Raw genomic sequence first — 25334 nt, 5'->3', positions numbered from 1 at the left:
AAGGTGACATGGATTGAAGAATTTTTGCTCAACAAAGGGACACCTAGACAATACACCACGGCATGGCAACCTGGAATGATACATGTCTTTATAAAACATCTGTAACGAGTTCTTCTTTATACAATTTTAGTATTTTTACGATAAGAAAGTTCCTTCAACACTAGAGGAGAAGCATAAGTTCCCCTTCAACACTGGAGGGGATAAAAATGGCGAGGGAAAGCCACGTTCCCTTACGGTATTATTATAAATGTGGAGAACAGTGCCAACTCAACACCATACATACGTACTGTTTTTTAGTTTTTTGGATGGGCGCAAGCATCACGATGCACAAAATGCATCTCTCTTCATCTTAAATAGTATCATGCGCAAACTTTCACTGCCATATATCTTTAAATGCAAAATCTCATTTTTAATGCGAGGTCATAGAGTTTTTGGCAAAAGATTTGAGGAGAGATGCTATGAAGCCATCATCACAAGCTCTACCATGAGGTAAAATCCACACCACTATCACTTTTTCACTTGTTACCATCTGTATAGTGAACCAATCAAGGCGAACTAGTTTTCTTTCCACCTGAGAAAAGTTGCAACTAGGCTTTTACCTGTTGTCTTCTTGGTTAACAAAGCCAAGTGCGATGCTACTCCACCATTTTTGGCAAAGTTGGCTTTGAACAACAACATTTGGAGAGAGAAGACAAAAGAGGAGGGCTTATCAAAATAGGCTTGAGGAAGCGTGCGAAAGTGCTCTAACTTTGGCCGTCCGCCTGGGTGGGACACTACAGCGCCCAAACATACTCTTTTTGAGTATGTGTGACGCAGGCCTTAGATTCCTGCCGGAAAGGTTCAAAGCGGACGCCGGACTTGGGTGTACTTTAATCTCCGTTCCGGCTCAAAGGATCATTGCATTGTGGCAAGGAGCATGGCGAGCTCGCAGGAAGAGACCTCAAGTAAGTTCTTTTCTCTCTCATAGTTCAGTGCTCACGTAGATACACACTTGCATGGGCTTGCACACCTGCATTTTGTGCGAACGTCAATTTTCATGTCCTCGCAACATTCAAAACCAGGCTGAGAGGGTATTACAACAGGCCTAAGAGAGAAAGAAAGAATAGGCATTTGACGCCAATTGTTGAGATAAGACTCTATTCATGAAATGCCAATGGTCCTCAAAGCCCAACGTCAAGCCCACTGGAAATTGTGGGGCGCCTACTTCTAGGTAGAGAACCACGGTCTACCGTGTTTGTCTCTACTGCTCTTTCAAGTTAAAAATTTGCAGGTTTTAGTGTAGTCGGGCATGTGCTTTTCTAAAAGCATACCGGTCCTACCAAAGAGCGGATAGAGCACTTGGACACTTTGGAAATTGTTATTGAAAAATCTTCGTGCCCCGGCCCCGGACTTATTAGCCACTCCCACCCTTACTTCATCGCGCATTGGGCGCTCGCTCCCATCTTCATCGCTCTGTCTTATAGGGCATAAGCCATAAAGAATCCCAGATTACACATGGATTCAAACGAGGAATCCCCCAAGAATCAAATGAACCCTTCTGACACTTCTGAAACGAGAGGCAGCATGAGAAATTCGAATGAATTAACAAACCTAGAGTACGGGACACCTCGGCCTATGGGATATCAATTGATGGATATGCAGCGTCAACAACAGGCTGATTGTGCAAAGCAGATGCTTCAGTTTGCAAAGGATCCTCAGTATGCCAAATTTTTGACCCGGCACCCAATTGATGAGGTGCATTCCGATTGGCAGAAAACCCTTGATTCCCTAATAAAGTAAGCCCTCAAGAAACCTTCTGTCCCACAGATGTTTACTGAAGATGAACTGGAGGACGTGGTTAAAAGATGAGTCAACCAACTGTTGGGGGTAAAGAAGAAGCATCTGAAGAGACATAACAAGGGAATTGACTTGCCTGGATACTTGGGCCAAAAATCCTCTTTTGAAAATGCTAGAAAACAGAAGAAGTGTGTACGCTTTGAAGGATTCTCCAGTTCTCGTCCTCATCTTCTTCTGACAGCTCAGACAGCTCATCCTCTTCTGACTCGAGTGATGAGGACAGAAAGGGCAAGAAACGATGAAAGGACCGTACGTTTTATTAAAAAAGGAAGCACTTTTACAGAGCCAATCAATATGATTTTCTCGACGACAAGGGCAAAAAGGCCAAGGAATTTAAAGGTGGACAAGCAGTAAAATTTGAATACTTTTCAGGATTCCGAGATGCTCCCAAGGCTTTAGCCTTTATCCAACAGTTTGACATAGCATTTTTTGGAGGCCGCTATACAGAGCACTTTAAGATTAGACGGGCAACATCCTTTTTGAAAGGCAATGCATAGACATGGTGATCCACATTGACTACAACATTTCTGTCTTGGAAATTTATGGACATGATCGCAATATGGGATTGGTCAATCCGACATCACGATCTGGGATAGATCTAGATGCGATTGCTAAATACGTTACTAGGAATCATGGTCCTAGATCATAATGGAATCCATGGACGTGATCGCGATATGGGATTAGTTAAATCAAGATTAGGGAGGTCCGGTGTGGATCTAGATGCAATTGCTAAATATGTCGCCAGGAATCACGGTCCTAGATTCTATGTGATGTGATCTGAATGTGGTTTGACTGTGATCTGAATGTGATGCAATGTGACTGTGTCTTTGTACAAGTGTTGGATTTATGTCGTCTAGTGCGTCGGTACTTAGAGTTAGTGTCTACTGGACCGGTTTATGGCTTATGTTTGATTTTGTAGGGGTAATCAAGGGCGATTACAATTCTTTCAAGAGGGAGGTATGTCACAAAATGATGACGTGGCATGATCACCCACGGACAGGGGATGGTGACGTGGCAGAAGCGGACAGAGGTGCTAATGTGGCAGTACGGCTGATGACGTGGTAGGCTGTACAAAGCCCGGATTTGGGCTGGCTGATGACGTGACAGCTTATACGGATTTTTGCAAATTGAACTGATGCCTTTTGGCAACTTTTTGGGAACCGGTTGCTTTTGCAACACTTTGCTTTTAAGTTTGGGAGCTTTTGGGTCTCTGCTTTTTGGGCATCCCTTGTATCAATAAATAGATCTAAGGGGCCTCACTCTTCAGAGCATTTGGGCGTAGAGTCTGAGAGCATAGGACCCCTTTGGGAGTTGTACTTTGCCCAAGCATTAATATAATAAAGAAATACCAAAAGGGGCGCCAGGTTTTTAGAGCCAATACCTCTGGACACGGAACTATGCCGGGCCGTGTCGACTCAAGTTCTAAAGTTATGAATCATTTTAAGTGATTCTCTCGTGTGTCGTGCCAAACTCTTGACTCAGGGCGTCCGAGTTTGTGACAAACGGTGATTCCCCATGCACTTTAGAGCACTTTTATAAACCCGGCGAGAAATTACAGCATGCTGAATTCTCTGTTTTTGGCCTCTAATCTATACCAAAACACTTGTTTGGTGATTCCCTAGCTTCCCTGAAGCTCCTGGGGCCTGTAGGCATCAAAACTGACCAGAAACCCCAAACCTGCAAAAAAGTACAGCAAGTTGTAATTCTCTATTTTTCGCTCTGACTCGCATGCCGATCACTCATGTGGGTAGCCCTCTAGCTCCCGTACCTGTAGGGTTACTTGCCCTTTGATTTAGACGAGATTTCAATAAATCTCTCTAAATCGTCTTGTTAGCGCTAGCTGATTCGGTACCCGTGCAAGAGGCTCTTGCCTCGGCAATCGAGCATAGAATCCCCACAACTGTACATAACAGATAAGTAGCCCTTGAGCTGGGCGTCACGAATATGTATTCAAAAGGGAAGAGAGATGCACGAGAGCGGAATCATCGTGCTACATAAGGCATAGGAGAAGGCAAGTTTTCCATTAAAGGTGTGAACCTGCACCCACTATTCACACACACACTTTAGTCATTTAATGATCTCAAATCAGCTCTCCCTCTTACTCTACTGGATTTTGGGCGCCCCCTCTTGCTGATGTGTCTTGCAGATCGCTCACAGATTGCATGTGTCCACTTTGCTCATTTGGTTTAATTTCCTAGTACCCACCAAATGATGAAGTCTTGCTGAGGGCCCTAAATGACTTGAACTAAGCCTAGCCACCCTTTTACTAGTGAGATTTCGGTGTCGATCGACCGAACCATCTCGTGGTTGCCTGACCTTGCCTCGTGCGGGTGAAACTTTCGGCCATCGATCGTTTCACATAGGCCATGCGATGTCCAAGCATATGTGATTTCAAAAAGAGGGTTCCAAAATTTAAATAAAAGTGAAGGGAAGGAAACCAACAAATAAAGTTAGTGTTGTGTCAGTCTCGTGACAACCACTCTAATAGGCTGCCAATGGATAGTCAACCGTTGATCAAGTGGAAACTCATTTTGAAACTCCAATGTGATGTGACGTCCATGATGGCTAGTCTCAACGATGCTAAAGACTAGAGTCCCCTGCTGAGCAACAATCGGTACTCCGCAGCGAGGATCAAAGTACACCCACCAACCTTGATGAGAAGGTAGAAGAGTCTGTCCTACGATGAAGTCATACTAGTGTGGTGGAATAGCCTCCTCAATCTCTCTCATACGGGCAGCAACTCCTCTGCGGATCCCATAGGTAGCTCCAATAACTTGTGCCCCAACCAAGGAAGCATTTGATCAACAAGGTAAAGTGTCTGTTGGCTCGTCCTCCCATCTAGCGCAGTCAATGTGAGTTCTCTCGCCTAGCTGATGCTCTTCTGAATTTGTCACATATGCATTCCAGATAAGTGGCTGCCTCGCTACCTCCTCAACAAAAGAAGGTGGTGTTTCTAAACCCGCAACAAGCAATGCATAAATGGTGACAAATGGGACTTATCCAAGAGTGCATTTGTGAAGATGAATCTGATGGTTGGGTGTCAAACATTGGCAATAGATTTAAAACGAGGAGAGGTATGTGGCAAAGCCTGGTGTAGAAACAATTTCCAAGGCTAAACCTCTAGAAACAATCTGCGTACTATGAGCTTGGCAAGCATTGCCTTTCTCTCATCATTGGATCAATAATCCCCAATGTCACAGACTTGGGCGTCCAAGTCGAGAATCTGACACGACACACGAGAGAATCACTTAAAATACTTCACAACTTTAAATCACAGTTCAATTCGAGACGACACGGCCCGACATAGTTCCATGCCTAGAGGTTGGTCCCAAAGATTGGCGTCCCTTTTGCTATTTATTTTATATTAATGCTTGATCAAAGTACAACTCCTGCGGGTTGTCGGCTCTCAGACTGTGCGGCCAGATGCCCTCAAGAGTGAGGACCTTGGGCCCTTTTTATTCTTTACAAGGGATGCCAATAGCAGAGCCCTAAAAGCCATAAACTCAAAAGCAAAGAGTTCCAAAAACAATATTCCCCAAAAGCTGGCTCAAAAGCATCAACGCTTTTTTTTTTTTGCGGAATTTCGTACAGTTCTGCCACGTCAGCAGCCTGTTAGGGCAATTTTCAGACGTCCGTACTGTCTGCCTTGTCAGCTGTTGTGCTCTCTGTCCACGTCAGCATCTGTCCGGGGGTGGTCATGCCAGGTCATCAGTTTGTGACATACCCCCCTCTTGAAAGAATCGCAATCGCCCTCGATTACACGTGCACCATCAGACATGAGCCATAAACTAGTTCAGTAGACACTGACTCTCTAGACGACACAAATCCAGCACTTGTACAAAGACGATAGTCACATCATATCAGAGCACATTCATATCACATTCACATTCACATCACATAGAATCTAGGACTGTGATTCCTGGCGACGTATTTAGCAATCACATCTAGATCCGCACCGGGCCTCACAGATGTCGATTTAACTAATCCCATATCGCGATCACGTCCATAGATTCTGAGACCTAAATGCTGTAGTCATTTGGTCAATCATTCCACTCAAGCACTGTCATGTGCGAGTAATCATTTTCGGGGATCTCAAGTCGAAGTACTTCTCTCATAAAGTCATTCAGTAGAATACTGTTAGCACATCAGTATTCTGAAACCCATAGGGAAATAAGTGACTTTATTCCATCTAGGTAATCTGTGACAAAGGAGCGGAGTAACTCCCCTCTTGTGTAGTCCCGCCTGCACCCGATTCAACCTACTGATCAGTAGGAACTCTTGGAATAGGCACAGCGAGACCAAAAGCGTTGAGGTAAAGTTCCAAATCCAAGGAGTATCCGCTAGGTCCTCCTTCTCCATCCATTTTACATTCAATGCCGGATGGTTCTTAACTAAGAACCACTGTTCATTTTACCTTTCTCTTTCTTGTCTTGGAAAGCCAGTATCTGTTCTTGAACGAGTATCTTCTCGCTCTTTTTCAATTCAGGTTCATCTGGGAGCTATCGCTGCTCCAAAGCCATCATCATCATCTCATTCATAACCGTGTTATATGCTCCCAAATAACAGGTTCTTCCATACAACATTGGTTTCGTCCAAAAATTCAAAATCTTCTTCCGAAAAGTCTTATTTCATTAATTCATACACCAAAATAATGCTAATTCATCCATAATGTTCTATCTAAAATTTGTTCTGGAACGAGTATCTCCCTTCCCTCAGGATTTCCATTTTGTTAGTCATCCTTATTCTTGTGCCTTGTTGGGGCACTGTGCAACAATATGTCCTTATTCTCCACATTCAAAACACTTTCCTGCTTTGAAATATTCATCTTTGTGGTCTTCTATCAGGCGAGATCATGTATCTTTTTGTTCTTCTGTTAGTTGAGTTCGTGTATCTGTCTGTCGTCTGTTTCTGTTCTGACTTGTCGGGTGGGTAAGTCAAGTTACTTGAATGCATAGCGAATCCTCGCGTAGCATGTCCCATCAATTGTTGAATGGACTCTAACTTCTTCTCAAGGTAGTAGTCTTGAATTTCGTTGGGAATCCACAACAAAACCTCTCAATCCGCTCCTTAAAACTGATCTTCTTGAAAGAAGAGGTCGGAAGGAAAGTATCCCAAAATCTTTCACAGTAATCATCCAAGGTGTCAACTCTGATCATCTGAAGGTGGTTTCAATCGGTTCTCACATCTTGTTCATACTCTTGAGTGAGCCATGAAGAAATAAAGAGTTTCTTGAATTTCAGCCACTCTGTCGGTGCTTCTTTTCTTAGCAAAAGAGTGGACCATCATGTCTGAGCATTGCCTTTCAAAGAGGATGCTGCACGTCTAATCTTTGAGTGCTCTGTGTAGTGGCCTCCAGAAAATGCTACAAGGTAGGATCAAAACGTACGTACGAATCCGTTCCGTACTGTACGATTCGTACGATACAGATCGATCTGTATAAGGCACTTTCTAACATTTTTCTTTTTGGAAGATAAGCGTGGCTGAGGGTTTTTGATGCATTTTTGCTGACTTCTGGGCGACCAAATTAGTTCTCATTTGAGCTTTGATATGCTTGTTCAATCATCAATGTCGTCTAAACTTTGAAGTCTCTTGCAATAGTTACACAGTATGCGGTTGTCTTGTAAAACATGTCTTTAAATGTCTCTAAAAGTTGTTTTCCTCTCTTGTTTTTTATCAAAAATGTCCTAGAAAGTTTGGTAAATTGAGTTTTTTTAACGAGAGTTACATGTTTTTATGTACATAATTTTTTTTACTGTACGGAACAACGTACAATACGTACATATACGCCACATATAGTGCGTTCTGAACCACCTTGAAATGCTATATCAGACTGTTGGATAAAGGCTAAAGCCTTAGGAGCATCTCAAAACCCTAAAAAGGTTTCAAATTTTATTGCTTGTCCACCCTCTTTGAATTCCTTGGCCTTCTTGCCCTTGTTGTTGAGAAAATCATACTGATTGGCTCTGTAGAAGTGCTTCCTTTTTGAATAAAACATATAGTCTGCTTGTCGATTCTTGCCCTTTCTGTCCTCATCACTCCAGTCAGAAAAGGATGAGCTGAACGAGCTGTCAGAAGAAGATGAGGACAAACAGGACAATGCTTTGAAACGTACACGCTTCTTCTGTTTTCTTGCTTTCTCAAAAGAAGATTTTCGGCCCAAGTAACCAGGGAAGTCAATTCCCTTGTTACGTTTCTTCAAATAGTTGGTTGACTTGTTTTTCGATTGGAGTTCATCTTCAGTAAACATCTGTGGGACAGGAGATTTCTTGATTGCCGGTTTTGTTGGTGACTCAATGGTTTTCTGCCAATGAGTGTGCACTTCGTCAATTGGATGCCGCGTCAAAATTTTTGCATATTGTGGATCCTTTGCAAACTTGAGCATCTGCTTTGCGCACTCGTCAACCTGCTGTTGACGTTGCATCTCCATTAGCTGATGCTACGTAGGTTGAGGTGGCCCGTAGTCGTGATCTGCTAATCCTTTACAAACTTGAGCATCTGCTTTGCGTACTCGTCAACTTGCTGTTGACGTTGCATCTCCATTAGCTGATGGTGAGTGTATCATAGCGTACAAAGAGCATAGTGTCATCTGCATACTCCTGATCCAACAAATCTGGCGAGTCATCCAAAGGCATACTAAGACCTCTCAACTGTGGTGTCCTGTGGCGCAAGAAGAGAGAAATGGCCTCAACAAAAGGAGAAAGAAGTAGATGTCCCGTGGCAGTCTAAACGAGACAGAGGAACACACCGTCCAATGTGGCCTCTAATTGTGACAACGCTAGAAGCAGTACGGTACAATGCCCTCTAATCCACTATAAGGGGAAACCCATCCTCTGAATAGTGCCCTCCAAGAAACCCTAATCTACCCTATCATAAGCCTTCTCAAAATCAAGAAGCATGAACGCTATAGGTTGTTCAGTCCTACAAGACCACTCGATTGCCTCATAGAAAGTGAAGATGTTATCCAAAATACATTGATCCTGCACAAAACGTGTTTGCGAAGCATAGATAAGGTCGAGCATAAGGGGCTTCAAGCGCATACTAATCATGCGAGCAAAGATCTTATACACGGAAGACATGAGAGTGATCGGTCTCTATTGTCGGAGGGATGATTCATCTCCCCCTTTCGATATAAGAGAAAGAGTCTTGAGCACATAGAGGAAGGCATCTCTCCTATGTCAAATATGTGATGTAATCTTGAAAGCATAACGGGGCTGAGTGCATCCCAAACCTGCAAGGAGAAATGTCTAGTCAACCCATCCCCTCCAAGACAAGATACACTATCTAGGCCAACCATTGCGTCATACATCTCCTGCATAGAAAAGAGGGCTAGTAAAGTGTGGCACAAACTCTGTAACCACAGGCTATACATGAGAGCAACCCTCTTCTTTGGCATGCAAAATATCATCTCTAAGTTGATTGGCAATAAACAAATGCTCAAAATATTCTGAAGTTATGTCAAGGATCTGATTAGGATCCGTGTGCAACCTGTATGCAAAATCTTGTAAGGCCCTAATAGAAATCTCCTTGGGATGCTCCTGAAAGTTTGCAAAGAAATCCTTATTCATCCTATCCGCTTTGGATATCAACGTCGATATCAAAGCATGATAGCCAAATTCGGATTTCTTAGTCTGAATGTGACCAAGTGTCTCTCTGCTGTCAACCTCGCGCTCACCCAGAAACTCGTCTCCCAGAAACTCGTCTCCTGGAAACTCCTCGAGCTATTGGTGTATGCAACTCAAACGGTCCTGTAACTCACGTTCCTTGCGGAACATGCCTTGTCGCCACTTTGCAATTGTTTGTCTGCAAGCCTGGGAAGACGCTATAATGCATGTAGCCAAATGGGACGAAGGATTTGCAAACCAATGCGTGCCCAAACATCTTGAATCAAATGAGACAATGAAGCATCTTTTGACACCAAGTCAGGTATGCACGATCCTTGTCTTGGCATAGAGGAAGTCTCAAATCTCAGATGCAAAGAAACTGGAGCATGATCAAAGAGCAGTGTACTAGGCCAAATCGTAATTGTCCCACCATGAGATGGTGCCCAGGTGCCAATGTGAAATCTATTTAGTGGCTCTAGCAAATGACTTGACTGTCGTCTAAAACCCCACAAAAAGTGCAATGACTGTGGAGTGTGAGCCACAGATGGGATATGCGAGGAATCTTTACCAAAATAAGCAAAAGGAATTTGTAAGAAGCCTCTCTCTCACATAGTGCTACATATGGTAAAGATGGAGGCTGAATGGATCGCCAGTCCTCAATGGTCTCTACATTGTTGAAATTACCTCACGAATCCATAGTTGGTAATACATTCACAATTTGGTGCCAAAACTCGGCAACCTCCTGAGCTGAAGTTGGAACATAGATGCACATCACACCCACCAGAGAGTCATCCATCTTTTGAGTAATCCACATCGCTCTATCATGTACCAATGTACCATGGTCATGTACACAATGGCGCCAACGGGGTCCCATAGAAATGCATACACCACTGTTAGAATACTGCTGGCCAATCACAGTCTCCCAAAATGTGTGAAAATCTCTTGCTACATCTACAGTAACTGTCCCCATGTGTCAACCAATGATGAATTTGAAACCTCAAAGACATACACCAACCACATCAAGGACTACAAGACTGAGGATCAATGGCGAGCCCTCTTGATCCCTGGCCGAAGTTGTGGAACAAGAGCTAATGGAAACACATCCTCATCATGTGGTATTGGTAGTAGGAGTTGTCCCGGAGCAAAGGAGCGAGCAACTATAAACCAAGAACCAAAGTAGTTTGAAGGGCATCCCAGTGTGGAAACTTCTACCGACTCCGACCATATTGACATTGTGCGAGGGATTGGGATAGTATGGTCCATAGACAGAACCAGTAGTAAGTATTAACAATCCTCTATATGTAGCCACTTTATGGCATTATACAGGTCAGTAGTGGGGCATGTATGCACCTCAGAGGGTCTATCCACGCCGGTCCACTCCACTATTGGGGTGAAGCAGGGTTGCCCACTCTCTCCTATTCTATATGGTATGTATGTGGATGAGGTTTCTAACTACATTGAGAGAGATGGTGATAGAGGTGCACAGCTGGCAGGGACATGGATTCCACTATTGTTATATACTGATGATATCGTGTTGATCTCCGACTCTCTTGACGGGATGCAACGTCACTTGGATGCTTTGCACAGGTTTGCCCAGGAGAGTGGTTTGTCCGTCAACCTTGGTAAATACTAAAACCAAGGTCATGGTATTTAATACCACCCCACAGTGGATCAGGAGGTCAGCGCCTGCATTCACATACGGCCAGGAGACAGTGGAGTATACAGATGCTTACACCTACCTTGGAGTGGTTTTGGTGGGCCAGCATTTTCATTGAGGAGGGCAGCAGAGACTAGATTGACCAGAGCCCATGCAGCATTGGGTAGATTGGGAAGGATGTGTTCATAGGTTCAGTTTCAGGAGCCTCGGACGAAGCTGTGGCTCTTTGACACTTTGGTGGCCTCTACATTGCTTTATGGAGCTGAGATTTGGGGACCTTCATTGGATCATAACGGGAGGATTGGCCGCACTGATGGATGGGGGGACATGGAGAAGCCTCTGGTCTCTATGATCTCACGGCTCATTAGAGCCAAGGCTTAAGTACCGCGTGCTATTGCCCGAGTAGAGCTAGCTGCTGTAACAGACTTGGACACTCCAAGTCAAGAATCAATCACGACAGCACCAAATAACCATTTCAAACAATTCACAAATCACAATAGATTTGCATTGGCCCGGCGGAGTTCCGTGCCTAGAGATATTGGCCCCAAAGATTGGCGCCCCTTTCGGTATTTCTTTTTGTATTAATCAATCATCAAAGTACAAGAGAGCGGTTAGGGTTTCACTCTCAGACTCTGCGTCCAGATGCTCTGAGAAGTGAGGCCCTCACCACTAATTTAAAGATTACAAGGGATGCCCAAAAGCAGAGCCCGCAGATTCTCTCTCTCTCTCTCTCTCTCTCTCTCTCTCTCTCTCTCTCAATGAGAGTCAGTAAAAAGCAAGTTCTCTTTCTCTCTCTTTCTCCCAAATCATAGCAAAAAGCTGAGATTTGCATCGCTCAAAATTTTTTTTTTTCCACCTTCGCGATTTCCGGAAATTAGGGTTTGCAGGAATTTTAGGGTTTCTGGCAGAAATTAGGGTTTCTGTCTGTAGCCACATCATCACTTTGTGACATACCCCCCTCTTGAAAGCATTGTAATCGACCGCGATTACGCCTGCAAAACCGACAAAAGCCATAAACTGTCTTAGCAGACACTGACTGTTAGTACCTACGTACTAGGAACACACATCTAGCACATGTACAAAATCGACAGTCACATCACACGACATCACCAGACATCACATGACATTCAACATTCATTCGGATCTTAGAGCATGATTTATCGGCAATGTAGCTAGCAATCACATCTAGGTCCAATCGGGACCTCATCGATGTCCGATTGACTAACCCCTATTGCAACCATGTCTATTCAAGATCAAGTAGACCAAAATGCTGCAGTCATTTCGTCTATCAGTTCCTGCACTCAAAAGAAGTGAAGAAACAAATCAGTATCATTATCAGGAATTCCATTTCATAAAGTCATCCACCAGAATACTGTCAGCTATCAGTATCTCTGAAGCTCAAAGAGACATCAGTGACTTTAGTATCAAAATCGAGGCATCTGTTGACAAAGGAGTGGAGTGACTCCCCTCTTGTGCATCCCACTGCATCAGATCTCCGGCCAAGCTGAATTCTGGGTTCCATTTGGAGTAGACTATGCTAAACCAAAAGCATCGAGGTAAAGTTTCACAATCTGAGGAGTATCGGCTAGGTCCTCCTCCTCCATCCACTTCGCATCTAGTGCAGGATAATTCTTGAACTTAACCAAGAACCGCCTTCGGACTTTACCTTTAGTCTTTGTATCTTTATGTGCCAAAATCTGTTCAGGAACAAGGATCTCCTCGTTTTCTTCCACTTCGGGTTGCTCATCAGGCTCCCCCTCATCAAGCACATCACCTTTAAAAGGTTTCAAGAGACTCACATGAAATGCATTGTGAATCCTCCAAGTATCTGGCAGTTTCAATCGGAAGGAGACATCATTTATCTTTTTAGTAATCTGGAAAGGTCCGTAGTATCGCATACGAAGCTTTGGAAAAAGCCTCTCCTTTCCCTTTTTTCTTCCTTAGGCGTGCCTTCTCAAAACGTAAGAGCACCCAATCATCCTCCTTCAATTTCAAGTCGTGACGATGGCGATCCGCTGCCTTTTTCTGTCGTTCTTGAGACTTTTGCAAAGTCTCACGAACCTTGGCAAAAGCCGTATCCAAATCTCGCGAATATTCATCCCCTTCAAATATCTAATCTTTCGTGCTCAGGAAGGATGGAACCTTCGTAGCACTTTCAACAATCTCAAATGGCGTCTTCCCCGTTGAAGAGTGTATCTTGTTATTGTAGGCAAATTCCACCAAAGGTAAATATCTTTCCCATTGAGTCTTCTGATCTGAGATACAAGACTTCAATAAATCTAGAACCACTGAATTGGCAATCTCGGATTGCCCGTCAATCTGCGGGTGGAACGATGACGAGAACTGCAACCGCGTGCCAATGTTCTCCCAAATTGCCTTCCAAAACAAACTCGTAAATCTGGGGTCTCTGTCGGAGACAATCGTCTCAAGCATGCCATGTAATCGGAAAATCATCGTGATCATTCTGTGTTCTCGGGAGATCAAAAATGAAATCCATTTCAATATTTTCCCAAGGGCGGGTGGGTATGGGTAAGGCTGTAACAATTCCTGTTCCTTATGCCTGTCAAACTTGACCTTCTAGCATACTGTGCACAAATTCCTTACATCCTTATTGAGTCTCGGCCAAAAGAAGTATCTCTCTACCCCTTCATGGTGGTAGCAATGCCGCGGTGACCCGTAAAAGGTGGACAGTGGCATTCAGATATAACCTTTTCCCTCAAGGGCTGTGTAATGCACAACATAGTCTTTCTCATCAAGTAGCCTTCCCGAAGGGAGTATCCAGCTACTGTCTCCCCATCCCGTATCCGTGCAAAAATATCTGCAAAATCTGTATCTGTGGCATAATGATCGACCAGATCCTCGAAGCTCCTATGATGTATCGCGGAAATAGCCAGAACCAGCGGTTTCTGAGACAAAGCATCTGCCACCACATTCTTCTGTCCCTGCACATGGACAATTTGGAAGTGGAACTGTGACAAGATGTTCGCCCACCGCATCTGCTTTTCCGAAAGCTGCTTCTGTGGCAAGAAGTAGCGCAAAGTAAAATCCGCTCCGAGTAGGTAATGCCGCCACTGAGTAAGAGCATGGATAACCACCAAATGCTCTTTTTCATAAATCTGTGCTGTCATCTCCGGCCTAGAGAACAATCGGCTCTCGTAAGCAATGACATGGCCTTCTTGCATGAAGACCGCACCCAGACTACGACCATAAGCATCACAAAATACTTCAAATGACTTCTGCAAGTCCGGCAAAGTCAAATCTGGTCCTGTAGTGAATTTCTCTTTCAATGTCTGAAAGGCAGTCACCTCTGTGGATCCCCACGAGAAAGGGACTCCTTTTTGTATCAAGATATGCAAAGGGGAAGCAACCTCTGCAAACTTTCGAATGAACCGTCTGTAGTACGAACACAGTTCCAAGAAGCTTTCAACTTCATGGACAATCTTCAAATCGGGCCAATCACGAATAGTGTCTATCTTGGCCGGATCCATTTGCACTCTTGTTGCTGAGACAAAGTGTCCCAAAAAAATGTATCTTTGAAGCATATGATCTTTGTGTTCTGCTTCATTCTTGGAGGAACCAGTGATATCATCAAAGAAAGTGCCAACAAATAGCCTGTACTCTCGAAAAATCCCGTCCATCATCAGGTTCAATGTCACAGGAGCATTGGTTAAGCCAAAAGGCATCACCAACAAAACTCAAATAATCCAAAAGTAGTCCGGAAGGCTGTCTTGTAGACGTCTCCCGTCGCGATTCGGATCTGATGATATCCACTCTTCAGAGCAATCCTGCTAAAGCACGAGGATCCCTGTAACCTGTCGAGTATATCATCGATCCTAGGAATCGGAAATCTGTTCTTGATGGTGATTTTGTTGAGAGCTCTATAATCAATGCACATTCTCCAAGATCCGTCTTTCTTCAAATCCAACAACAGTGGAGAGCAATACGGTGAAGTACTATGCTGGACAAGACCCTTTTCCAAGAGGTCTTTCACTGGGTTCATAATCTTTTCATTCTGTATCGGCTCACACGATAAGGTGGCCGGTTCGGTGGCGTGCTTCCAGGTATCAGATCAATGGTTTGATCTTCAGGCCCTTTGAAAAGCAATCGGCATGAGTGTGGAGAAAAAATCTTGGCGTTCTTTTGATCAGGTCAAAACATATTCAACCTTTATCCATCGTTCAGTTCTCTCCCAAAAAAATGAGTAAGAAAGTGAAGTTTATCAAGTACAATCTCAAAGCCCTTTATTTATCAAAGTTGCTTTCTCGGCCCGGTAGTCAACCACGACGTAATTCTTGTGGTACCAAGGGATCCTGAGTAGAACGTCACTCGCATGCCCTGAACACCCCTGTCATTGGAAACGAAGTTTTCCAATGCTCGGTGTAATGGCAACATCCCATCCGGGTGCTAGTCGAACTACCTTCGCCTGTGGCGTCAGTCTGTCGGGCGTAAATTTTAAATCGAGCCGCCAATTCCAAGTGAAAAGAAGTTGGCCTTGGCTCCTTCAAAAGAGCTTCCTGATCCTTCACTTTGCCCCAAAAGCGGCAAAGTTTGTACTTTCATTCATTAGATTCGGTGCAGGTCCCACGCCGTGTGGTACCAGTTCTGTTTTTCTATTTGCCTTTTCTGCCACGTTCCTCAGCTGCTCTTGAACTCTCAGGTCTGTCGTCGTCTTTATCATTCTGTTCTTTCTGTACCTTTTTAGGTCACTTCGCGGAGATATGTCCATGTTCCCCGCATCCAAAGCACTTCCCCTCTCTGATGAAGCGAGCTCTCTCCTCAGGAGTAAGCTTGGGTCGTGCATCCTTTTTCTCTGGGTTGCTCTTTTTCTTTCTACTTTCATTCCCAGAAGTCTGTTCGGCTCGTTGTGTCATGACCTCATCTGTGGGGTAGGTCAGACTGCCAGAGTGAATGGCAAAGCCCCGCTTCACATGACTCATCAACTCCTGAATAGAAGCTGACTTCTGTTCCAAGCAGTGGTCTCGGATCTCTGTAGGTAGACCCAAGGTAAACCGCTCAATCTGTTCCCTGAACGAGATCTTCTTGAATGAAGAGGTGGGTAGAAAAGAGCTCCAGAATCTTTCACAGTAAGAATTCACTGTATCTTTCTTGGTCATTCGAAGATGGTTCCAAGCAGCTCGTATATCCCGTTCATATTCTTGCGTCAACCAAGAAGAAATAAAAAGCTTCTTAAATTTCAGCCATTTAATTGGCGCAGTCTTGTTTAAAAGAAGCGTGGACTACCAAGTACGAGCATTCCCTTTAAAGTAAGAGGCAGCTCTCCGAATCTTGGAGTGCTCTGAATAGCGTCCTCCCGCGAAAGCGATGTCATACTGCTGTATAAAAGACAGCCTTCGAAGCATTGGAGTATCCTGAAAAAGTATCAAACTTAAGTGCTTGGCCACCTTCCTTAAACTCTCGGACTTTCTTGCTTTTATCTTCGAGAAAGTCATACTGGTTGGCTTTGTAAAAATTCTTCTTGTTCGCGTAAAAGTTTCCGTTGTTAGAGTCTGAATTGTCCGTAGACAAGTCCTCTGTAGAAGTGTCACTCACTGGACGAGACTTGGACTTCTTTGCCTTTTTCTTACCCTTTCCGAAGCGTTGTTTCTTGCTTCGCTTTTTGCTTTTTCTGTCTTCTTCGCTCGAGTCTGAAGAATTGTCAGAAGAAGAAGAAGAAGAACTGGGTAAGCCTTCAAACTTGACACGCTTCTTCAGTTTCTTTGCCTTGTCGAATGTCGACCGATGACCCAAATGTCCCGGGAAGTCAGTGCCTTTCTTCTGCTTTTTGCCGTGCTTTTTGTCCTTCTTTTGCACGTCGAAAAGCTGAGCAATCCGTGCATCAACCACGTTCTCCAGTTCCTTCTCCGTATATTTCTTGGAGGCAGAAGGTTTCTTGAGAGCGGGTTTCGGGAGTGGTGTTGTGGTTCTCTGCCACTCCGTTTGTACCTCTTCCAAAGAGGTCTGGTTCATATATTTTGCCATCTTTGGGTCCCTGGCAAAATTGAGCATCATCTTTGTTGCATCATCAATCAATTTACGACGCTCCATCTCTCGCTGCTCCGTCGGAGTAGGCCTAGGCGGGCCATACTCCGTGCCGGAATCTTCGTTGTGATCCCTGCCCGCATCTCCAGATGCAGAGGGAGTCGATTGATCATTGCCTGAAGCCATAGGTGCTGCGGAAAAATAAATAAATTCGGGGATCGGATTTCCCGTAGAAGAGAAATCGGCCGTGCTCTGATACCACTGTAACAGACTTGGACACTCCAAGTCAAGAATCAATCACGATAGCACCAAATAACCACTTCAAACAATTCACAGATCACAATAGATTTGCATTGGCCCGGCCGAGTTCCGTGCCTAGAGATATTGGCCCCAAAGACTGGCGCCCCTTTCGGTATTTCTTTTTGTATTAATCAATCATCAAAGTACAAGAGAGCGGTTAGGGTTTCACTCTCAGACTGTGCGTCCAGATGCTCTGAGAAGTGAGGCCCTCACCACTAATTTAAAGATTACAAGGGATGCCCAAAAGCAGAGCCCCAAAAGCTTGAAAGCAAAAGCAGATTCTCTCTCTCTCTCTCTCTCAATGAGAGTCGGTAAAAAGCAAGTTCTCTTTTTCTCTCTCTTTCTCCCAAATCATAGCAAAAAAGCTGAGATTTGCGTTGCTCAAAATTTCCATTTTTTTTTTCCCACTTCCGCGATTTCCGAAAATTAGGGTTTCTGGCAGAAATTAGGCTTTGCAAGAATTTTAGGGTTTTTGGCAGAAATTAGGGTTTCTGCTGTCCGTAGCCACGTCATCACTTTGTGACAGCTGCCCCCCCCACTAGTGGTTGAGGCACTCACCAGATCTGTCTCCTTCATACACCACATGTGGGCACTTTCCAGAGACAGATATGCCCGCCTTGCACTTGAGTCCTCTCGCCAGTTAGCCATGCAGGGACATACAGCATGCTGGTATGGGGAGATGGCATCATGGTTTCAGGCGCATGGGTTCAGCATAGACAGATTGCCTCCCTTCCAGTACTCACTGGATGCACCCTCTCTGACTCTTACACAGTCCGAGATCACCAGGCTCATCCGCCAGGACCTGACTCAGCTAGACACCAGGAGGACATGGATACAGCCAGCAAAGGAGCTGGGCACGAAGATGGCTTTCTATATAGAGCATCTTCTCCAACTTACGGAGGATGGTTTTGTGACGAGGCCCAGATACATGGACACCCACTTGTCTCATGGGATACGATGTGCTATTGGCCAAATACGCACATCTTCACACCAGCTGTGGATCGAGACTGGGAGATACAGCGGAGTACCAACAGAGGCCAAGACATGCCCACTGTGTGACATCGAGCCTGAGACAGAGTTGCACTACACATGCCATTGCCCTGTCTACTACGAGATACGAGGTCGCTTCCATTGCTTGTTCAGAGAGGGCTTTGGACCACTCTCCAGAGTCATGCGGTACGAGGATCAGAGATGCCTGGGTTTGTTTTTGCTTGAGCTGCGCAGACACAGAGAGAGCTTGATGAGAGGAAAGGCTAGCCAGTCTCAGAGACAGATCACTGTAGAGCTGCCACTGGACACCCGGAGGAGCTACTTCCACAGCAGAGCTCGTCGCCTCACACCAGAGGTACAGTGATTGACCGAGTGACCGAGTTGGGGAGATCCAGACGCCCACGACTGCAGAGGACTACACAGCATCGACGGAGGCTGCATCCGAGGATTCGGATCACTTTGGCCCGACATGCACGACGCCTTGTCAGACTACTGACCATGGAGGAGATTGATGAGATCCGCCAGCAAACGATGCTGGATCTCTTGTGATCTAGCTATCCCAGCTAGCTGCTTAGTTCACATCTAGCAGTTTAGGATTCCATAGTATAGTATTTTATTTTGTCATTCTGTCATCTTGTTACTCTGACTTTGTATCAGATCCACCACATTGTAACTTTCTGGTCTCGTCACTTTGGCCCTTTGAAGACGTTAATACAACATTTCATCATTTCATTCTCTCTCTCTCTCTCTCTCTCTCTCTCTCTCGTTTTCTTCGGTCGTTGTCAAAGAAAAGTAGGCCTTCTGGGCAAGCGCATGGAATTGAATATCAGACTATTGAAACTGCCATGCGTCTTTGGTGAACCACCTAAAGTTGTTTAAGAAAATGCAAACCCTTGCAATCAGTTTGGGTGTCCCATAAACATTCTATGGCCTTGGACATAAAGTGATCAATATGCTTTTCATTCCAAGCCAATAATGAAAGATGAAACTATATATATGCCATAATGATAGATTGAACAATCTGTAGTCGCACACGCAATGGCCATGTAGAGAGCTTCCAATTATTGATCTTGCATTCAAGACGAGTCAAAAGCCAAGGAACTTCTTCTTTGAATGAGACGTCCCAAATAATGGGGTAACCCAGATGCTGAACTATGGGTAAGAATAAGTTAGAGAGATGAAAATATTAGGAGACGGTGTTTTCTTTAAAGAAATGGTGGTTATTGGTAGTTGTTTCTTGCAGAGCCTGTACTTGGATCAGTAGCGGTGATTGGTGCAGGTGTGAGGTATTTGAAAGTTTTGAATTTGTACAAATATTTCTGCTTCTCTGGTGGTGTAGCAAATGTTTCTCTATCCCCGCCCTTCTTAAAAATTCAATGACTTTTCTTGATGTAGTGGTCTTGCAGCAGCTTATCGTCTTAAGGTTGAAGGGGCAGCAGTGACAGTATTTGAGGCAGAGAGTATTAGCGGAGGAAAGGTAAAGAGCTTCTTTGAGGATGGATTTACGTGGGAAAAGGGACCCAACACAATGGTGAGACTATCTAGCTGAAATAGGGCCCATGCAAAAGATTGAAAAGGTCAAGTGTCTCTTTTCATTTTGTTGATTTCTTTTGGACAGACAGAAAGCAATGTGGAAGTCAGTGAACTGATTGATGGACTGCATCTGCGTGAAAAGCAACAATATGTAATTTTCTGAGGGTAACATAGCTTTTTTTGCGTTTTGATCTGGGGTTGTACGGATTTTAACATCGAGGAGCGAGTAACATTTCACCTATATAATTTTAAGTTGAATTACTTACTACGCGACATTTAGGGTGGGATAAGCAGAGACACCGGAACAATGCACTTACTGCCTTTTTTCATATGCTCTAGGATTCAGATTCTGCTTGGTCAGTGATAACTTTTATCACACATTGTATGCATATCGAAGATCTTTGACAGGTTGCAAGTTGAAGGGCCAGATAATAACTCACTATTGCTTTCGGGATGTTTCAGCTTGCTTCATGTTTTCATGTCGACCCTTGGCAACCCTAGAATTTTCAACATGGTTTCATTAAATAAACATCCTGTCCACTTGTTGGTTTAGTCCCTCATGGATTAAAAATTTACCAAGTTGAACCTTTTTTGTTGATGTCTTACATAGCCTGTGATGCAAGGCAAGAGATACATTGTTAGAGATGGAAAACCTGAGCGGGTAAGCTGTCTTACTTCCCTTTCTTTCATGAAAGTGCTGATGATGGATCTGCTTGGCATGAATTGTGTTTTTTGAGTTGTATTTCAGCTTCCTTCAAATCCCCTGGCATTTCTTGGAAGCAGATTACTCTCTGCACAGGCCAAAGTAAGTTTTTTCATGTGAAGTTGTGTGCATGCTTCTATCCTTTTTCCCTCTTTTAAAACTCGTATTTTAGAAACACCAAACATTCCACTCAAATGGTGCTTCTTAAAGTTATCGCACTTCCCTGTCTTCCTTAGATGTTTGCTAGGAGTATTGAGTTTGTGCAGAGAAGCCCCTTGCTTGGAGTTCTTGGACTTGTTGGTGGTATGGATGCTAGCTGCTGGGGTAGATTGGTGAATGCTCGACCATCCAGATCTTTGAGGTTTGAACTCGTCAGTTTTAGTTTAGGGATAGATAGGAGTGGACGGGTAAGTTGACATAGCCGCTATGTGTGCACCTTTCACTATGAAAATTGTGGGCCTGTAGGGATAGATGGGAGTGGGTGGGTAACACTATCTTTTTTTTATTTGTTTAGTATTTCTAAACAAAGCTAGTGGTGTTGGATAAAGGTCGAGTATGTTTTATAAAAGCTGTGAAATTTACCTTGAAAAATCTGAGTCTATTTTTAGTGCTAATTTGCTAAAGAAAAATATTGTAAATAAAACATGGGGGTTCTGCTAAGATGCTGTCCTCAAGTTTGAAGAAACCTTTTCTTGAAAATACAGTTTCTTGGATAACTCGTCTTTCTCAAGAAACGTAAAGAAATCTACCTACAAAGATAATTTTTTTGAAATCTCTATGTTTTTGTGTTAATTTTTTAAAGCAAAATACACTAAAAGCAAAGCCAATTTGCTGTAGCAAAATACACAAGCCATGGATCTCACACTTGACATTGGGGTAGGCCATCTTGAGTATTGGCTTTTCTTTGATTCTCCTCTCTTTCGAGTGTCTCAAGAATGTGGAGAGTGACATGGAGAGTGTCTACAAATAGGCAGCCAGGGCTCTTTCACCTCATATCACTGATGGCTTTTGCAAGATTCTTAGAGCCTTCAAAAAGATAGCCTCAAGAAATATCCACGGTAGATATACTGGTGATTCAAGGCAGTTGCAAACATACCAAAGCTAATGCTGACAAAGACTAGTGATTCAAGGCAACTGCAAACACAACAAAGCTACTGTTGATGAAGACTCTTGTGCTATCACAAGTAGATCTACCATAGATATTTCCTGTGGCTACCCTTTTTGAAGGCTCTAATAATCTCGCCAAAGCCATCAGTGATTTGAGGCGAAAGGGCCCTTGCTACTTGTTTGTGGACACTCACCATGTCACTCTCCACATTCTCGAGACACTTGAAAGAGAGGACAATTGGAGAGAAGCTAATCCTCAAGATGGTGTGCCCCAATGTCAAGTGTGAGAGCCCATGGATTACATCACTCACCTCGTCTACTAAGAGCTTGATAACTTTCTCTGCAAGAGAAAGATTCGGCTTTTCAAAAGCTTCAGTAGCCATGCCTTCAACCTCAACAAGAGTACCTAGGTTTTGTAGAGAGCTTGTTGAGTGAAAATGTACTTGGAAATGGGAGATGGGTTTTCTGTGGGAGATATCTCTTGGTCCTTCATAACAGGCTTACCCTCAAGAAGGGCAGTGGCTAGGAGTTGGAAAGAGAAAAGCTTGACAGGAGAGCCATCATACAAGTGGCCATTAACCTCTATTGTTCTATAGGGAGGGGGAGAGAGAGACGATAAGAAACTATAGGTATACTTTCAAGAAACCTTTTCTTGAAACTTGAGGGAAGATACAGGAGACAAAAAGGTTTCTTGAAACTTGAGGACCATGTTTGTCACCTTGGTGAGCACGGTACGGGCACAAGCACAACCCCCCACTTATTTATAGAAAAACAAATTTGCTTCTAGTGTATTTTGGTTTAACAAATTCATTTCCACTTTTAAAAACTTTATTGGGAATTGCCAAGAAAGTGTACTTTCAAGAAAAGGTTTCTTGAAACTTCAGGACCACGTCTTAGCACCACCCCCAAGTTTTAGTTACAGTATTTTGCTGTAGCGAATTAACACTAAAGAAATCGAAAAAGATAGTGCTATCCATGCATTCCTATCTATCCCACAATTTTCATAGTGAAAGGTACACACATGAAGGCTAGCTTAACTTACCCGCGCACTCCTATCCATCCCTAGAGGCCCATAATTTTCATCGTGAAAGGGTGCGCACATGGACGCTAGCTCCTCTTGGTAAAACGAGCTTGTGAACTGTCACTAGATCCTTATCCCGCACATAACACATGAAAAAGTTACCTTGATGGGATTTTTCTTGCACACTGTCACTCTACTAAGCCCGAGGCCTGGACGAATGGGACGCCAGGCACAACTCGGTGCTTGTGCCCTATAATTGCGTCTTAGATGTAGCGTCCAAAAAGTGCCTGGCACATTAGCTTTTTGGTGACAAGGTGTGTAAGGTGGAGCGGAAGTGAATGTTGAACTTCGCTCAAGATGAGTGCTCCGAATTGTGCTCAAGGGTTCCTTTTACTTACGGAAGGGAGAGCCTTCCATTACTTTAGTGAGAGAGTGCAATGGACAAAAACAAAGTGGTGAACACTGTGAATGAAGGTGCTAAGACCGAGAGATAGAGAGAGAAGAATACGACACCGGAATGTTCTCAAACCCTCCTCCGAAGGCCCCACTCTCTATGGCGAGCGGTCTACTTATGATTGCACAAATCTTTACAATGCTTGGACTTGCCGACGATGTCGACGACGACGAGGACGACGACGAGACGTGCTGAAATCTGCAAATCTTTATTTGCTGAATTCTGACATGTCGGTGATGACGGCGATGACGGCGATGCAACGACGACGCGCCGAAAACGCAGATGCTGAAATCTGCGTTTTCCGGGCTGAAACTGCAAACTTCGTGGGATCTGACCGTGCAGCGAGGATCTAGCTGCGGGAAGGTGAGATCTGCGAGGTTCGGGACTTGTTGTGCTGAGTCTTGATGCTGAAAACTGAAAACGCTGGTGCTACTGTGGGGACCGTCGCGATGGAACTGCAAAACGCTAGGGGATGATTTGCAAACCAAAAAGGCTAGGGCTGCTTTGGAGTCTTCTGCAAAAACGCTAGGCTTCTGCGGTGTCTTGCTGTCGCCGGGTTGGTCTGCAATGCAAAACGCTGGGGCTGCTCTGCAATGGAGAAAAACGCTGGCTGTTCTTGGCTGAAAACGCTAAGTCTCCTGCCTAGGGGGGGGTCTTGCTGAGAAGGTGCACGGTTGGATGTCAGGTCCCTGTTGCCTCTTCTGCCAAAAAGTGCTAGCGCTAGGTTTCTATATATACAAACTTAGTAGATTTGCCCTACCTAGTTTCCAACAAAATTCACTTAAAAATAATAAGTGAAAAATGTCAAAAATAGGGAAAAATAGGTCTATGCACTGTAAAAATGCTCCTGATGGGTTTTGATGGAAATCTGATGATCATGCTGTGTGCAACCAGAGAATATGCATCTACTCTACGTGTCTGGTCATGCACGGTCTGCGAACGAACTCACAAAAGTGCCAGATCACTTCCTGTTCTAGACTAACTTGACTGAACTGAACCCTGGTCATGTTGTAGCTTGTCCACGGACACATAGGGTTGGATGTGTCACGTGACAAGGTGTCAAGGGATCCCTCCATGTGTGCACCTTTTAGCACATTTGGCCTCCAGGCCATCTCATGACATGGCGTTACAGAGGGGGTCAAGGTTGTTCCCAAAATTATCCGAGTGCATACATTCTGGTCTCACAGTTTGGTCATTTGGGCTTGTCGAACTGCTTGTGATGTGACGTTACATCAGGGTTGTTCTCCGATTTATTTGCAGCCTACAGAGTGAAGTCAAGGTGCACAGGTAGTGATAGGAGCACAGAGAGACGGGGAGGTGATAATCTTGCAAGGTTGGTGGCCAATGTGGTCACAAAAGCTGCGGTAGGGCCGTGCTATTATTTGAAACATGTGGGAAGGGTAAGCAAGGTTGGCACTGATCACAAGAATCAACATTGTACACTTACAAGTCATCCATCAACAGCGTATTGTTTTCAAAGGCCAGTTCTCTTTGGCCTCTACGAGACATTAACAGAAGCTTTCTTTCTTTTTTTCTGTGAGGTGATTTAAACACCTATGTAATGATCCCTGTTTTGCAGTTTCAAACTATATGTGAGCCCTTTCTGTGGAGACGTAAGCAACACAATGAGCCTCAGTCATTGACAAAGGATGAAAGGTTAGCTGTTTTCTTCTGAAAAATGAAAGGAAATATCAAGCCATCAATCATAGCAAGGTCCAGCATGCTTATTTTGTGCAGTGTCGGAGAATTTTTAGAAAGACATGTGGGCCGCGAGGTAATTCTCTTCATATTTTTCTCACCAAACTATCTTGGCTGTAGATAAAGAGCAATTGAGTTTATACCAAACAAAATGATGACTCATTAATTCTTGTAATCTCTTGTAGCAACCTCGGTAGGTTGATGAATATGCTTGTGATCTTTCGTGACAACCTTAAGCAGGTTGTTGATTATATAGTAGACCCTTTTATTGCTGGAACTTCTGGATCGGATCCTGATTCTCTGTCTGTAAGTTCTACCTATCACTGAAGTCACTCACTGTATCTTGAAGATTCCTTGCACTTTAATTAAAGTTCTACCTATCACTGAAGTCACTCACTATATCTTAGAGATTCCTTGCACTTTCCTTTAAGGGTGAATCTGGGCTTATCCTGGGT

The 25334-nt window shown here is 44.1% G+C and overlaps 1 protein-coding gene across 5 annotated transcripts in view; it reads left to right on the top strand.

Moving 5' to 3' along the window:
* The first annotated feature begins 789 nt into the window (after positions 1-789).
* Positions 790-25334, top strand: part of HEMG2 (Flavin containing amine oxidoreductase family) — a 134375-nt gene continuing 109830 nt past the window's right edge. The window contains exons 1-9 of one of the 5 annotated variants that reach the window (XR_015185650.1): positions 790-944; positions 19607-19649; positions 19759-19894; positions 19982-20047; positions 20507-20557; positions 20645-20701; positions 24761-24837; positions 24919-24955; positions 25120-25185. Coding sequence is in view for 4 of the 5 variants with exons in the window: in XM_086493401.1 (XP_086349527.1) it covers positions 917-944; positions 19607-19649; positions 19759-19894; positions 19982-20047; positions 20507-20557; positions 20645-20701; positions 24761-24837; positions 24919-24955; positions 25120-25185 (561 nt within the window). In the remaining variant the exon portion in view is untranslated. Of the gene's footprint in view, positions 945-19606; positions 19650-19758; positions 19895-19981; positions 20062-20506; positions 20558-20644; positions 20702-24760; positions 24838-24918; positions 24956-25119; positions 25186-25334 lie in introns of all 5 variants that reach the window. The other 4 variants (XM_086493401.1, XM_086493403.1, XM_086493404.1 and 1 more) reach the window with 4 other exon arrangements.

Source organism: Adiantum capillus-veneris, chromosome 21 (assembly GCF_014529385.1).
Source record: "Adiantum capillus-veneris isolate H3 chromosome 21, ASM1452938v2, whole genome shotgun sequence".
NCBI lineage: Eukaryota > Viridiplantae > Streptophyta > Polypodiopsida > Polypodiales > Pteridaceae > Adiantum > Adiantum capillus-veneris.
The sequence above is the reverse complement of the archived record's forward strand: the minus strand, read 5'-3'. Positions and strand labels throughout refer to the sequence as shown.